This window comes from Aquarana catesbeiana, linkage group LG09 (genome assembly GCF_042186555.1).
Source record: "Aquarana catesbeiana isolate 2022-GZ linkage group LG09, ASM4218655v1, whole genome shotgun sequence".
Classification (NCBI taxonomy): domain Eukaryota; kingdom Metazoa; phylum Chordata; class Amphibia; order Anura; family Ranidae; genus Aquarana; species Aquarana catesbeiana.
This window is the reverse complement of record NC_133332.1, coordinates 77,449,975-77,466,412: the sequence shown is the minus strand read 5'-3', so window position 1 is coordinate 77,466,412 and position 16,438 is coordinate 77,449,975. Positions and strand designations below refer to the sequence as shown.

At 42.2% G+C, this 16,438-nt stretch overlaps 1 protein-coding gene across 1 annotated transcript; it reads right to left on the bottom strand.

Annotated features, from left to right (window-relative positions):
* Positions 1-2,965: 2,965 nt before the first annotated feature.
* Positions 2,966-3,931, bottom strand: LOC141108933 (olfactory receptor 8G17-like). The gene has a single exon (XM_073600894.1). It carries the CDS (start codon positions 3,929-3,931, stop codon positions 2,966-2,968), a length of 966 nt encoding a protein of 321 aa, XP_073456995.1.
* Between the last annotated feature and the right edge of the window lie 12,507 nt (positions 3,932-16,438).

The window sequence follows — 16,438 nt, the reverse complement described above, 5'->3', positions numbered from 1 at the left end:
AACCAATCCAATATAAAGTGTCATATTGTGATTTATTTGCCATTTAAGTGTGCCTCTGCTCTTGGGGATGTTCTCAGGTTTGGAGTCCTCTGAAAGCAGCCTGAATATAGTATTGAGCTATATTGCTCTTAATCTCAGTTATTGCTCTTCAGTTGATTACTTGAATATATATACTATTACTGTCTGTTACTTTTCCACAGAAATATTGCAATAAAGACAATTTCTGTGTTTTATAACGTGTATGTTTCTCATTGGTCATTGCATTTACACTATTGCCAGGTGTGCCAATAGGGGCATAGACTGTTATTGGGGTTGAGGGGCAGAGTATGCAACAACATGCTTAAGCGGCTCCTGCAAAAGTAGCGCTACAAAAAAAAAATGAAAAAAGCTTTCACCGTTATTCTTTTATGCCACGTACACACGGTCGGAATTTCCAACAACAAATGTTCGATGTGAGCTTGTTGTCGAAAATTACGAGTGTGTGTACACAATTCCGATGCAAAAAATTCCATGCATGCCCAGAATCAAGCAGAAGAGCCGCACTGGCTATTGAACTTCATTTTTCTCGGCTCGTCGTACGTCTTGTATGTCACCGCGTTCTTGATGTTCGGAATTTCCGACAACATTTGTGTGACCGTGTGTATGCAAGACAAGTTTGAGCCAACATCCGTCGGAAAAAAATCCACGATTTTGTTGTCGGAATGTCCGATCATGTGTATGCAGCATTAGGCTTACAGTACCACTCTGTGATCCAGCACCGGATCCCCATGGGAGTGCTTCATCACACTAGACTGGCTTCAAAAAATGGTGCTCACATAAGTTGTCACTACAAGTGTGTGTCTCTCTAGTAATAAGAACCACCACCAGATCAGAAAAGACTGTTGTATTTAATGTATGTTAAAAAAAGGGCTTTTTCAATGATATATGAGGGAACTTAAAGGATTGTGGGGTCCCACAAAACCTTTAAAATGCCCCCCAAAAAATTCCAATAGAAATACAGTGACTAATTTGCTAAAGGAGCTAAGAATCTTCACACAATGAACTATGTGAATATTAACTTCAATTATTCATTCAGGTGATGAAGAAATAAATATGCATTAATGCATTTTTTGTTCATGAATGGATAATCAAAGTAAATAGTCACACAATATTTAGTAATACTACTACTATTTCTATTATTTTAGTAAATCAATCATGCAGTGTATCAAATAACATAGAACACAAACCAGAGTGTCCCACCATCACATTACATAGTGAAGAAGTGCTGTTCAATTAAGCTGATTTGGTAATACGCTTTCTAGTGGCAGTTTATTAACCAATTCAGCCCCCGAAGGATTTACCCCCTTAATGACCAGGCCAATTTTTGCAATACGGTACTGCATTACTTTAACTGACAATTGCGCGGTCGTGCAACGCTGTACCTAAACAAAATTTAGGTCCTTTTTTCCCACAAATAGAGCTTTCTTTTGGTGGTATTTGATCACCTCTGCGGTTTTTATTTCTTAAACAAAAAAAGGCCGACAATTTTGAAAAAAAAAAAAAAAAACAATACTTTTTGCTATAATAAACATCCAAAAAAATGAATAAAAAAAAACAAATTTCAGTTAAGGCCAATATGTATTCTTCTACATATTTTTGTTAAAAAAATATCGCAATAAGCGTATATTGATTGGTTTGCGCAAATGTTACAGTGTCTACAAAAAAGGGGATATATTTATGCATTTTTATTATTTTATTTTTTTTACTAGTAATGGCAGCAGTCAGTGATTTTTAGCAGGGCTGCAACATTGCAGCGGACAGATCGGACACTTTTGACACTTTTTTGGGACCAGTGACATTATTACAGTGATCAGAGCTAAAAAATAGCCACTGATCACTGTATAAATGACATTGGCAGGGAAGGGGTCAACACTAGGGGGCGATCAAGGGGTTAAGTGTTCCCTAGGGAAGTTATTCTAACTATGGGGAGAGTGGACTGACTGGGAGTAGAGAGAGATCGCTGTTCCTGATCACTAGGAACAGACGATCTCTCTCTCTACTCCCCTTACAGAACGGAGGATCTGTTTGTTTACATTGACAGATCCCCATTCTGGCTCTCTGAGGAGCGATCGCAGGTGACCAGCGGACATTGCGACTGCCGGCCACATACATTGGCTCCAGCGACGTGCTGCGGGCATGCCTGCTAGTGCCATTAAGTACGCCAATTTGCGCAGCCGAGCCAACCTGGTGCAGTATAACTGCGGCACCTGGTCGGCAAGCAGTTAAAGATGCATTTTACTAAAGAATACATAGGGGTTTATTTACCTAAACTAGAGAGTGCAAAATCTGGTGCAGCTGTGCATGGTAGTCAATCAGCTTCAAACTTTAGCCTGTTCAATTTGGCTATGCCAAAAAAAAACTTGAAGCTGATTATTTTCTATGCAGAGCTGCACCCAATTTTGCACTCTCCAGTTTAGCAAATCAACCCCATTGTGCTTTTTTACTAAAATACAGCTTTTAAAATATTTGTTTCAGATAAAGATAAAATGCTGTACAATTCATGTGTTTTCCATACAGCCAGCAGATGAAATGCTGGCCTTGTTCCTGTTTCATTAGCTTTGCATCCACTTAATCTGTGCTAAAAAAAGTCCATTATTTACATAACTGAATGCGTCATCAAAGCAGTGAGATATCCCTTTTCCAGAAAATAGCTTATGCAGTCAAAGGACCCCAGTAGGTATTAATCAATTGTTCATCTTTGTAAAATGTTCATTAAGTATTGCTAGGCTAGGATACCAGTAGGCCATTTGGGCCCGTAGGCTAGCTCCAGAAGCTTGTCCAAAAAAAAAAACTTTCTGCCGCCTGTAAAAGCAATCCAGCAGTTAATTAGCTGCTAGGATTGCTTTTACTTGTTAGAACTTTATAAAAACAATACCAGGGTCATGGCTGACAGCTGTAGCCATAATCCAAGTATAACCACATGCAGTCAATCGCGTACATGTACACGATCTAGTGGCAAGTGGTTAAAATATTTTACCTGCCTTTTGAATGCAGATTTCACATCTTTATTTCTGAAACTGTAAATCAAAGGGTTTAATATGGGTAGAGCAGCTGTATTAAACAGAGAGAATAATTTGCTGTAATCTAAATCATCTGTGGATACAGGTCTTAGATATTGGTAAGATAGAGTTGCGTAGAGTAGAATGACCACTGTGAGGTGTGAGGAACACGTGTAGAAGGCTTTACGTCTGCCAACTCTGGAGCGGATCTTCATGATTGTACCTATGATGAAAACATAAGATGTACATTTCAAAATAAAAGGGAGAAGACACAGAAGTACCAACCCTTCAGTAATGAGTACAATTTCAAAAATGGAAGTGTCACTACAGGAGAGTTTGAAGACTTGTACTGTGTCACAGAAGAAGTGGTTGATTATCTTAGATTTGTAACAGGTGACACTTGACAACAACACAATAAATGGAATGGTTTCTAGGAAGCCCAAAATCCAGCAAAAAATGGACAACAGGAAACAAACTGTCCAGTTTATCACCTGTGTATATCTCAGTGGATTACAAATGGCCACGTATCGATCATAACTCATGGCTGTTAGAAAGAGTAGCTCATCGCAAATAAAGCTTCCAAAAAAATACATATGTGCTATGCAAGTTGAATATGAGATAGTTCTTTCACTTGTCACAAAGGTAAATAGAATTCTATGAAGAGTAACAGTGGAGCAACACACGTCCAATGCTGATAAGTGACACAAAAAGTAGTACATAGGAGTGTGTAGATGATGGTCAAGGCAGACCAGAAGGACAATAATCATGTTGCCTCCAAGAGTGACAAGATAAAGTAGCAGGACTAGAAGGAAAATTGGAGCCTGCAATAGCGGAGACTCAGAAATCCCTGTAATAATGAAATATATCATTGTGGTTTCATTGGACTTCTCCATGGAGATAATATCATCTGTTAGAAAGAAAATGAAAACCAACCTAAAATGTTTGGTAGTCACATATAGGGTTCTGTTTATCAATGTTTTCACCTAAGATTCACACAATTTTCACCCAACACTCCCCCCTTTCTCCATAAAATTCAGATCCAGTTAGAAAAACTGTTGAATCCTAGCTGAACACTTTGCTAAAAAAGACCCCGTAGTTTTTAATGTCTTTATTTAAAGTAGACATGGACCCTAACTGAATTGCATTTTATTTGCTGAAGCACTGTGGTTCATAAAAAAAATGCTGTTTTTAAAACAAAATAGTTTTCATCTTTTTTGCATAGTTTGATGGATGAATGTCATTTCCCAGGGTGCATTCCTTGATGAGAACAACAGTAGACCATGCCTGAGTAATGTGTGTTCGAAGTGTGGTGCAACAGCCATGTGTAGTCTCCAATTGACAGGACAGAGCTTTGTCATCCCATAAAAAAACTTCATGGCAGAATCACCAGGTATCATTTTAAAAAAAGCTTTAGGTTTAAAAAAAAATAAAAACAACTTTTGAATTATATTAACATGCTAAAAGGTATATGAAATTTTAATGACTGCATTAGATACATGTGTACACTTATGAGCTGATTAATGAACAGGATTAACTGCACCCACCATTTGTTTGGGTTTTCTTTGCAAATCTGTTCATACATGCATAGATTTACATGTATTATTGTTCTGTTGGATGTTTGCAATTTTTGTACAATCTTGCACTTCATTTTGTTTATGTATGATATTATTTGCACAGGAGGCAATAGCATACAGTGGTAAAAGTATATTTTATTTTTTTATTCATGGTTACACTGCTGTTAAAGGCTAAGTTTACTTTTTACAAAAAAGAATAAATGTACATGTTTTTGCAGGTAAAAAAAAGTGCATTTATTTTTTTTCCTCAGGAGCCTGCAGAGCATTGCACCCACAATCAGTGGATCATGGATGCAATGTCTGGCTCCTGCAGAAACTTGCTACAGCTTTCTCCCAATACCTCTGTGCTCACCAGCACCCTCGCAGTTTATTGAGAACAACAAGCCATCTGCAGCCGCACTTCTGCCTGGCAGCACTGGGATCGTTGGTTTGAATCCCAACCATGACACTACCTGCCTGGAGTTTGTCTGCGTGGGTTTCCCCCCTTACTCCAAATACATACTGATTGGTTTGTTGGCACCTTTATAAAATTGTGATGTATGAATGCGAGTTAGGGACCTTAGATTGTAAGTTCCTGGGGGGAAGGCACTGATGTGAATGTACAATATACAGTATATGTAAAATGTTGCCTAAATTGTCAGAGCTATTTAATTACCTATAATAAATAAATACAAATAAATTATCACATCCAGGTGCATTCCTACACTTACCCTTCTTCTGAGAGTTTCATTGACTTATGCTATACCTTCTGCACATTTCTTAAAAGAGAAGAATGAGTTTAGGTAAAAAAAAAATATATAGCCACCTAGGTGGATGCACCCTGGGTCCGATGCTGCATCTGTTCGCCACTGGCTCTAAGACTGAGAACTGAGCGATCAAACACTGCTGATTGCTCAGCTTGCAGAGAGCTGGTGACTGTCAGGCAGCGGCTCCCTGCTCTGCCCCTCCAGCACTCACTGGAGTGCTGGGCTGTGGAGGGAATGGGAGCGGCTGGCTCAGGCGCTCAGTGGCTTGCTCAACTGCCAGTCCAGGCCTGGACCGGCTGTGTGATGTCAGCCTGCTGTCAGCTGAAAACTGGTTACAGGAGTGCAGAATGAACTGCATTCCTGTGATCCATAGGAGAAAAGCTTTGGCTATTTTTTTTTACTTTTTTACTTTTACTTTTAATAATAAACACTTTTACAAGCCATATTGCAAGCAGACATGTTGGTGGGGAAAGTTGAATTGCTCTATTTGGCTATGTACTGTACTTGCTAGGAGCAATGCAGATTCCTATCAATTCTTATCAACCATGTTGATTGTCATCCACCAGCTCGTTGAAAGTAAAAACCCACAGACGTCCCAACATATCTGATCCTGACGTGAATAACAACTTTGGATCCTTGATGCAAAATGAAAATAAAGGGACATGATCTCCTGAGTTATATCTTTGACTAAATATGGACCAAATATGGAAGTTGTCGGCTTTCTACCAACCAGCATGAGGAGAAGCTGTTACACTTAGCAACAGTAGTAATACTGGCCACTGAATCCAGAGGTTTGGCCTGGCTGGACACCAATTTGGCAGATATCTGACCAAGCAAGATTTGGGGGTTCTGTGAAAAGAAAAATGTGTGCTATATAGCATTGTATTCAGTATCCTATCATAGCATGAAGCTCTGAAAAACTTAGTTTGTAGTATACTTCAAAAATCCCTTGTTTTTTCATCTTTCGAGTTGTTGCAAGTTTTATTGTATACTGTATTATCTCTCAAGAGCCACCTGAATAAGCTTTACTGAAGTTGTATGTTCAATGCACAATGTTATATAATTTATACTATATATTTCTGCAGGAATTTGTATTATTTTAACTTACCTCCTGTTGGCAACAGTGCACATATTTCCAAACCAAGCTGCTTATATAATGTTGTGATTCATCAGGCAATATTCCCCACTGGAATCAAACTCCTTAAAGACTAATTAAACAACGTACCCTTCTGATTAAATAAAACATGTATGTGTTTTTTTATTTATCAATACATAACAAAACCTAGGGACTCCAGATGTTTTCCTATGAAGTTTATTTTTTTTTTAATTCTATCTGCATTAAGATTATTAAACTGTAAATTACATATTAAACATACATAACTCTTCTTTGGTGAGACATAATAAATAAGGTGTTATCTTTGTTTATGGGAGGACTGTCATCTTAGATTAGTTGGTACTGTATATCTGGCAATCAAGAAAAATATTCAGTACATCTTACAGGCTTCACCTAGGAAGGTATTTTGAATTAAAGTAGTTGTAAACCTTTATTTTTTATAATAATCATGTTATACTTACCTGCTCTGTGCAATGTTTTTACACAGAGCAGCCCTAATACTCCTCTTCTGAGGTCCCCGCCAGTGCTCCTGGCTCCATCTCTTCACTGAGTGCCCTCCTAGGAAGCCTCTTTCTAGGGGGGCACTTATGTGGGCTCAATCCAAAGCTACGCTGCCTGCATCTATAGACACAGACAGCTCAGCCCTGCCCTTTACTCCCTCATCATATGATTTGATTGACAGCAGCAGGAGGTTTTTACCTTATTGCAGAGGAGCAATAAGAAAAAAAAATCAGTCCATATTAAATTTAGACTTAAACAGTTTAGTGCTACCCCATAGGAGCCACTGTAGTTGAAAAGGTTCTTCCCCAGAAGCAGTGGAGAGGCATCCAGGCACACAGCAACAGTCCATCCATGCCGCCTCAACAATCAGTCTAGGGAGTATCTGATTACAAAGGAGCCAAACAGAACTACATTTATCTGATGTTCCTAGCAACCTAGATAGGAGAGTGCTACACCAGCATATATCATCACAACTCCTGGTCCTTGCCTGGTCCAAATGCACAAAATAGATGTTCAAGAAAAATAGGCCCACACTGTTCATCTGCTGTATTGTAGGTTCATTAAAAGCTGAAGAGGCACAGTCAGTCATTAATATGAAAATGTTGGAGCATTTTACATGTGTTGCCACTTCAGCACTGACTGAGCCTTCCAATGCACATTTACAGGTTTAATTTTTATGCTAGCATATGAATGTGAGGGTTGCCTATTTGGAAGAGTACAAATTAAACTGGGTCCCTTGCACCAGTTAAAACCTAGTTGAACCTTCAGTTTAGTTTAAATTAGCTAAAAACATACCAGGCGTAGCAAAAGAAAATGTGTTTTATGTCTTATAATGTGTTTTATTTCTAAAGCAGCTATGGTTTGAGTAGAAATGCCTGTCTTCTGCCAGCAGCTGCAGAGTGAGACTCTCACTGTTTGTGGGAAATCAGTGATCTCTTTGCAGAGGGCCAATACACACCCTTTAATGTGGCCTACCATATTAGGCTGGGTTCACATACTGTATGAGCACGCAGTGGCTCACAGCAGGAGTCCAGTGCGTCCTCATCCACCATTTCAGGTTTGATTTCAGCCCGAATTTTTGGCTGAATTCAGACCTGAAATGGACCAAAAGATGCACAGGGCTCCTGTGCAAATCGCTATTCCAAATAAGCTATATGCCAAGCATGATGTCCAGGGTCTTCAAAATTTATAGCAGTACCTCTTCCGCATTCAAGAAGCCCTGCTCTGACATATGTACAGTATCTGTGTGTAGCAGGCATGTTGTAATGCAATTTTCCTTTTGGCCACAAGATGGAGACAGAGAGATGCTGACTGGTCCTTCCAGAAAACTGAGAAAGAGAACACTGGGAAAAAGGGGAGTTTCAGGAAGTGCTGAGGGGACAGAAGAGAGGGAAGTTCTGAGGTAAAAGAGAGAGAGAGTGCTGACAGAAGACAGAGGAGAGGAGATTGCTTAAAAGAGAGGGAGGTACCAAGGCACAAAAGTCCTTTGCTGGGACACAGTGACACTTAACAGTGAGGAGAGGAGGTGTGTGTGAGGGGATGAAACTGAGGTGCCGGAGTGAGGAGAGAGACACTTGCTGACACCAGGGACTGTGTGCCCCAACAGCAGAGGAGGTATATTCTGAAGCCCGGGAAAAAGAGTATGTGAGGAGAATAAGGTAAGTGGTCTGAGGAGAGAGAGAGAGAGAGAGAGAGAGAGAGAGAGAGAGAGAGAGAGAGAGTGTGGGGAGGTGACAGGTGTGAGGAAAATCGCTGAGACTGAGGAGACAGAGAGAGAGACTCTGGCAGCATCAAAGGGGGAGAAAGCCAAGCTTTTCCAGAGACTGCCAGGAGAGTGTTGCCTGGAGACAGAGGAGTGAGGATGCCTGAGGGGAGCCAGAAGCAGAGACAGTCACGTGGTCCACTACTGTTTAGTCCAGGGACCCTACTTAGCAGCCCAGCACCACTCAGCTCAGCAGAGATGACCCACACCTTTTAGGGATCGAGATACCCATCGGGTCGGCCACTGCCTGTTCACCTTGCGAGTTTCGCTATCATTCATCTTGATTGGCCATAAGCAAGAGATTCAGTGCCTTACAACATCACTAGGAGCATCAGGAGCCTGAACCAGCACCTGGGACTATTGTGTCATCGCACAGAGGACTAGTGGTGACCGGGTGTAAACCCAACATCCTTCTTAACACCATACTGACACTGCATGCAGACACTGATTTCCCTTTTTAGTGTCATGGGATGCTTGTTTGGAGCTGCCATCTCTAGTAGTTTGCCCTTTTAAATCTCTACCTAACGGAACATTCTACAGGATTACTGCTCCATGCAAGCTTGTTTAAACCTTCTCTTAAAACAAGGGCCCCACCGTTTGCTAGCAGAAGACATTAGTATTCTTCACCTCAGGATCTGCAACATTACAGAACTGTGCTTACTGTACTTGTGTAACCCTTTTCTTTTCATCGTTTGTTTGCGGCCCAGAAGGAGCTGAGACATTGACAAGTCTTCTTTCCTCCCTCTCAACACCTGTGTTAAGGGCTTATAGATTACTGCCCTTTCTATACCTGCAGTTGCAAAATATTGAAAGTTGTCTTTTCTAATGCATTAGTTATTTGTAGCAAGGTTTAACAGTGTTATAAGTGTCCATATGCTTTAAACCGTGCTAATATATTCAACTTGTTTATCACTACCAGGAGTGTATCTATTTTTGGTGATAATCCACAGCCAGGATAATGGTATTTACCACATGTGTCCTTAAATGTGTTTGCAGTAATCTTATTTAACCAGCTGTATCAGGGGGGCTGAGGTCATTATTGGAGTTGAGGCGGAGATCAGAGAATCCAAATACCCCCGAGCTGCTCCTTCAGGGGTGGCGCTACAGACGCTATAACTTTCACACAAAGACAGATAGCGGAATACATTTTGGCCTAAATTTATGAAGAAATTTGATTTTATTGGATATGTTTAATAACATAAAGTAGAAAATGACAGGTCATGACAGGTCCTCCTGTGGAGAGATCTGGGGTCTGTTAGAGATAATAGCCACTTACTGTTGATTGACTCACTACCAGAAAACTTCCCTTTTCCCGGTGTTCTCTCTCTCAATTTTCTGGAAGGACCAGTCAGCATTTCTCTGTCTTTTGCATCACAACATGCCTGCTACACGTCTACAAACTACAGTATATTTATTTGAAAACAGATCAATCCTGATGTACTGAGGACCTAAATTCTTCAGGCCCTTTAAATGCAAGGACAATATTAATAGCCCAGAAATGACTCTTTTTTGGAAAGTAGACAATCTGAGGTATTAGGTAAGAGTCATGGCAAGATTTTTGAAGTTGTAATTTTTTGTCACAGTTTTTTGGAAAATGAAGAAATTGAAAAAAAAAATTCACAACTTTTTTTTAAAATACTGTCACCGGTGCAGTACAGCGTCATCATATGACTGGTGTGGTGGTGATCAGGGATACTGACTGATGACAGTATGTTAAAAAAAAAATAATAATTTTTTGTTCAATTTTTTTTTTAAATTGTAAACTCTTTTTTTTTTTGTTTTTTTTTCCTTTTTACTATTTTTATCCATATTTTTATCAGAGTTGTTCAGTGACAAAATAGTGACACTATACTACTCTGGGGGAGTGATCAGGGATTTTTTTCACTTTGATTGCTGTTAGTGATGATCACTGTAACAGCAATGTTTTGAACGGCCATGAATAGATAACATTCATAATAGCTGTGATTTACCATTGTGTGCTGTGATTGGCTCACATATGTCACATGATACAGAGTGCTTTGATTGGCCCAGGTACCATGCCATAGCTGTGGGCCAATCAAAGCATCACTATAGGAATCACAGCTGTTTTAGGGGGCGTGGTCAACATCACCCGGTGACCACGCCCCCTAAAACATCACAGTCCCAGCATGCCCAGGGACTGTGACATCATAAGGGGGCGGGGTCTCCGCCTATAGTCACAACGGAGCCCTCAGAGAGCAGTCCAGCCAGAGAGAGCGTCGTGTCAACATCTGGAGAAGAGAAGAGGGAAGAAGACAAGAAGCCAAGAAGCCCAGAAGTCCGGACCTCCGCTGGCAAGAGAGCGGCCTGAAGACAGCAGAGGAGCTGGCCAAAGAACTGGAACACCGGGAGAAGAGGAACCGGAGGAACCCCCGAAGCCGGAGGAAGACCCCCCTCCGGAGCTGTTTAATAAATTATTTAAAAAACCTGTGTAGTGTGTTTTATTGACACTTTTTCCCTAGGTGAATGGTCATTCACTAGGGGGGGCCGGGATCTGGGGGTCCTCTTATTATAGGGGGCTCCCAGATTCCGATAAGCCCCCGCCCGCAGACCCCGACAACCAACAGCCAGAGTTGTCGGGAAGAAGCCCTTGTCCTCATCAACATGGGGACAAGGTGCTTTGGGGTGGGGGGGCCCCGCACGGCCCCCCTCCCCCAAGGCACCCCCCCATGTTGAGGGCATGCAGCCTGGTACGGTTCAGGAGGGGGGGCGCTCGCTCGTCCCCACCCCCTTTCCTGACCGGCCGGGCTGCGTGCTCGGATCGGGGTCTGGTATGGATTTTAGGGGGGACCCCACGCCGTTTTTTCGGCGTAGGGGCTTCCCTTTATCTTCCCATACCTAAGGGCCTGGTTTGACCCACGCTCGCTGCAATAGGAAAATTTGTTTTTCCTATTGCAGCGAGCGTGAAATGCAATACCCTGCCCTCGGGTCGTATCTGGTCCGTTGGACCAGCATACACACGAGCGGGCTTTCCGTCGGACCAGCACACAGACGAGCGGACTTTCAGCCAGAAACTGAGTCCGATGGAAAGATTTAAAACTTGTTTCAAATCTAGGTCCGGCGGGCTTTTGGGAAAAAGTCCGCCGGAAAAGTCCGCCTGAGCCTAGACACGGTCGAATTGTTCGGCGGGCTCTGGTCCGCCGGACCAAGTCTGCCGTAAAGTCCCGTAATAACAGTCAAAAGTATGTGGCGCTAGTCTAAGTTTACCGCTCATCATAGATCTCAAAATAAAGAAATCTCAATGCTTCCTTAATAAACAATACTCAAAACTTCCTTGATAGAAAATACTATCTTCTCCCATTAGGGGGCAGCCAAATCAACTAAAATGTTAGATACTGGTAAACATAATAAAATTATAAAAATAAATCATCCAATAAATAATGTGTTCCTCGATCAGACTATGTGAAAACTGTGACCAAAGGTGCTTTTAAAACACAGTGATACTGATGAAAAATAAGTAACGGTTCCTCAAAATGTGTCATACAAAGTGCATGATTTTCCTCAGCATCATAAGTGAAAGCAAAAAATACTACACAAAATAAATATTGCTGATGGATGGATAATACCAGAGCAACTGTAATGCAATATTAAATATAGAAGTGCAACTCTATATCACATATGTAAACAAAAAGTGATCAAGTGCAAAAAAGTGACATAGGTGCAGAGCCGTGCATATATATAAAATTACGACTCTGAAATGAACTCCCAAAATACAACACCTCTCCCACCTAGAAATAATTCTTATAGAATTAAAAACCTGTGACATAAACTGTGATCAAGTCCAAAAAATATATTGCTTCATGCAGTGTGATTCGTAATGTCCATACAGATGGTTAATATTAACATGCCAATAACGTGACTTTGTGCTGGATTCATTCACTTGAAAAACTGGTGCAGCACACAGGTGTTTCCCCCAGCCTCTCACCTCAATCAGCGGCCCCCAATGGGCCAAGTCAGGCAGATAGTTAATATTTCTCTGTAAGGGATGATGATCCAACAGCCGTCCCCCTCTTCCAAAGGGTGTGCGTGGGTCAGACTCTCTCTAACTAGTCACCAGCGCTCACACCGACCCCAGAATGATAATGAAGAAGGAGATGCTTCCATAGTAAAGTACTTCCAATACCAGTTTATTATAAAAAAGTAGTAACTTACATATAAAACGAAAACTGTCAGCAGAAAATAGCAGCAGAGACGGTAAAAGCTTCCGGGAACGGCCGTCCCCAGGAAGCGTCGGCACCTGGCTCCTCCTACTCTGACGCGTTGCGTCACACCACGTGACTTTATCAAAGGGATCCCTTTTGACTGTTATTACGTTACTTATTAGGGTGGGTGAGGCCACCTCTTGGCAGCTTCTCTAATCTTTGTCCCAGTGCCCTTGATTCTTTGAGAACGTGGTTGTGCGCATTAGTTCTCTATTACCTTAATCTGCCGTAAAGTCCGCTCGTGTGTACGTGGCATTAGAAAATACCTTGGGCTGTTTACTTTCCAAAATGTGGTAATTTTGTGGGTGTTTCCACTATCCTGATGCTCCAAGGCTTCCAGAGATGTGAAAGTAGTGACGTCGTGTGACATCAGAAGGGGGCGGTGCCACCAAGTGATGTAGCTGGGTGGCCCCGCCCCTTGCCTATATAAGAACTGTCAAACTGCAGAGCGGGCTGTCAGTGGGAGGCCTCCCAGGAGGTGGAACGTTTTTATTTTATTCTATTTTTCGGGTCCAGGAGGGCTTCGTGATTGACGATGGATTTACATTGAGGGACACAATTTTTTTATTTTTTACTAAAGGACTTTTCAAAAACAGTTTCTTGTAGTTTTTACTTTTTCGACACTTTTTTTAGGAATGGGTATGGGTAGGATGTACCTGATACCCATTCACATAGGGCGGGGGGGAGGATCTGGGGGGCCCTTGTTGAAGGGGGCTTCCAGATTCTGACAAGCCCCCTGCCTGCAGACCCTGACAACCACAGCCCAGGGTTGTCAGGAAGAGGCCCTTGCGGTAGGGGGGTAAAGCACCGACCCCCCATGTTGAGAGCATGTGAACTGTTATTGTTCAGGAGCGGGGGGCACTCCCTTGTCCCCTCCCCTTTCCTGACCTGCTTGGCTGCATGCTTGGATAAGGGTCTGATTTGGGGGGCCCCACGGCATTTTCTTTTAAAATTTTGGCGTGAACAGGCAAATGTTTGGCCCAAACACACATCCCTAGTGATTAAATACCACTTCATGTGGGTACAGTGTTGCATCACTGAGTAATTGGTGTAAATAAAGGCAGTGCCCAAATAATTAAAATTATCCGATATATATATTAAAAAAAAGTATAAAAAAGAATCAAGTGAATAATAATCAATGATGTAGTCAAAAACTGTAGTGACATAGTGTTACACCATATACATAGTGCAAGAAAAAATGTCCTTTAAAACATTGACAGATATCAAAGTTCATAAGAAAAAAAAGGTGATCAGCAGTGTGGGAACCTCCACCTTGGTGTTCTTGCCTCCACCACTAGGGATGAGCCGAACACCCCCCGGTTCGGTTCGCACCAGAACCCGCGAACGGACCGAAAGTTCGCACGAACGTTAGAACCCCATTGACGTCTATGGGACTCGAACGTTCGAAATCAAAAGTGCTCATTTTAAAGGCTAATTTGCATGGTATTGTCCTAAAAAGGGTTTGGGGACCCGGGTCCTACCCCAGGGGACATGTATCAATGCAAAAAAAACTTTTAAAAACGGCCGTTTTTTCGGGAGCAGTGATTTTAATGATGCTTAAAGTAAAAAAAAAAAAAGTGAAATATTCCTTTAAATATCGTACCTGGGGGGTGTCTATAGTATGCCTGTAAAGTGACGCGTGTTTCCCATGTTTAGAACAGTCCCTGCACCAAATGTCATTTTTAAAGGAAAAAATCTCATTTAAAACTGCTTGCGGGTTTAATGTCATGTCGGGTCATGGCAATATGGATGAAAATCAGTTAGACAAACGGTATGGGTACCCCCCAGTCCATTACCAGGCCCTTTGGGTCTTGTATGGATATTAAGGGGAACCCCGCACCCAAATTAAAATAAGGAAAGGTGTGGGGCCACCAGGCCCTATATACTCTGAACAGCAGTATACAGGCGGTGCAAACAAGACAGGGACTGTAGGTTTGTTGTTACGTAGAATCTGTTTGTAATTTTGAACATTTTTAACGTGTTTAGCTCCAGCCAAAAAATCTTTTCTAAGCTTTTTGGAAAACATAGGGAAGGGTTATCACCCCTGTGACATTTGTTTTGCTGTCTTTCCTCCTCTTCAGAAGATTTCACCTCACTTTTTTGTCCCAATGAAAAATGTTTTTTGAAAATTTGGGTTTTTTTGTGGAACAAGGATTGGAAAGCATCAGTGGAAAGGAGAAATTGTTTTCCCATATTAACTCTTACAGGAGAGAATTTCCCTTCCTAGGGGTAGATTTCATCTCACTTCCTGTTGTCTCCTTCCGTTTGCAAGTAGGAGTCGTTTGTAAGTTAGATGTTTGAAAGTAGGGTCCTGCCCTATATACTCAGCAGAAATTTGGGCCTTAGGTGTTGCTGTGGCCACAACACTGTAAGCCCTCACAGGGCCCTGCTGTGAAATATTAGATCAAGAATTGTAATTACATGCCCCTGTTGAACAGGAGCTGAAAAATTAGGCCTTAGGCACTGGTGCTGGTGCCACAACACTGCAACCCCTCACAGACACTCTAGTTGGAACGCAGGAACGAGCCCTGCTGCAAAGTATTGCTTCAAAAATTGTAATTACACGCCCCTGTTAGACAGGGGCAGAAAAATTGGGCCTTAGGCACTGGTGCTGGTGCCACAACACTGCAACCCCTCACAGACACTCTAGTTGGAATGCAGGAACGAGCCCTGCTGCAAAGTATTACATCAAAAATTGTAATTACACGCCCCTGTTAAACAGGGGCTGAAAAATTGTGCCTTAGGCACTGGTGGTGGCGCCCAGAACCAAAAATGTTCTTACAAGCTATCAGCGTGAGGATTGAGGAGGAAGAGGATAATTACTCAGGGATAGTCACTCAGCATCAGCATAGGCAGTCTTTGAAGGGATCTGAGATTTCAAAAAAAATTATTCGATTATATCAGCATCAGGTGCTTGGTAGCTGGTGGTGATCCAAGACTCATTCATTTTTATGAAGGTCAGCCGATCGACCGAGTCGGTGGACAGACGCACCCTGTGATCGGTTACCACGCCTCCAGCAGCACTGAATGTGCGTTCCGAAAGAACGCTGGATGCAGGACAGGCCAGTAGCTCAACTGCATACTGTGCAAGCTCTGGCCAGTGATCCATCCTCAAGACCCAGTAACCCAGAGGATTTTCGGTGGGAAAGGTGTCCAAGTCTGATCTTGCCCCTAGGTATTCCTGCACCATGTAAAACAGACGCTGGCGATGGTTGCTGGAACCGATCATACCTTGGGGCTGCGGACCAAAAAATTGTCTGAACGCATCGGTCAGACAGCCACCTTCTCCACCGCTCCTTCTTTGACTGACCGAAGCCTCAGCAACACGTTGTCCAGAAACAGGAGTTTGTAACCTCCCAGTCTCTGGGAACGCGTTGCACAGACCTTTCTGCAAGGCCTCCCGAAGATGTTTCATCCTCTGCTCCCTCTGCGATGGCAAGATAAGGTCCGCAACCTTACCCTTGTAACGTGGATCAAGGAGGG

Bases quoted from the DNA above. Each gene is read 5' to 3' on its own strand.
- LOC141108933 (XM_073600894.1), bottom strand. From the start codon at position 3,931: ATGGAGAAGTCCAATGAAACCACAATGATATATTTCATTATTACAGGG.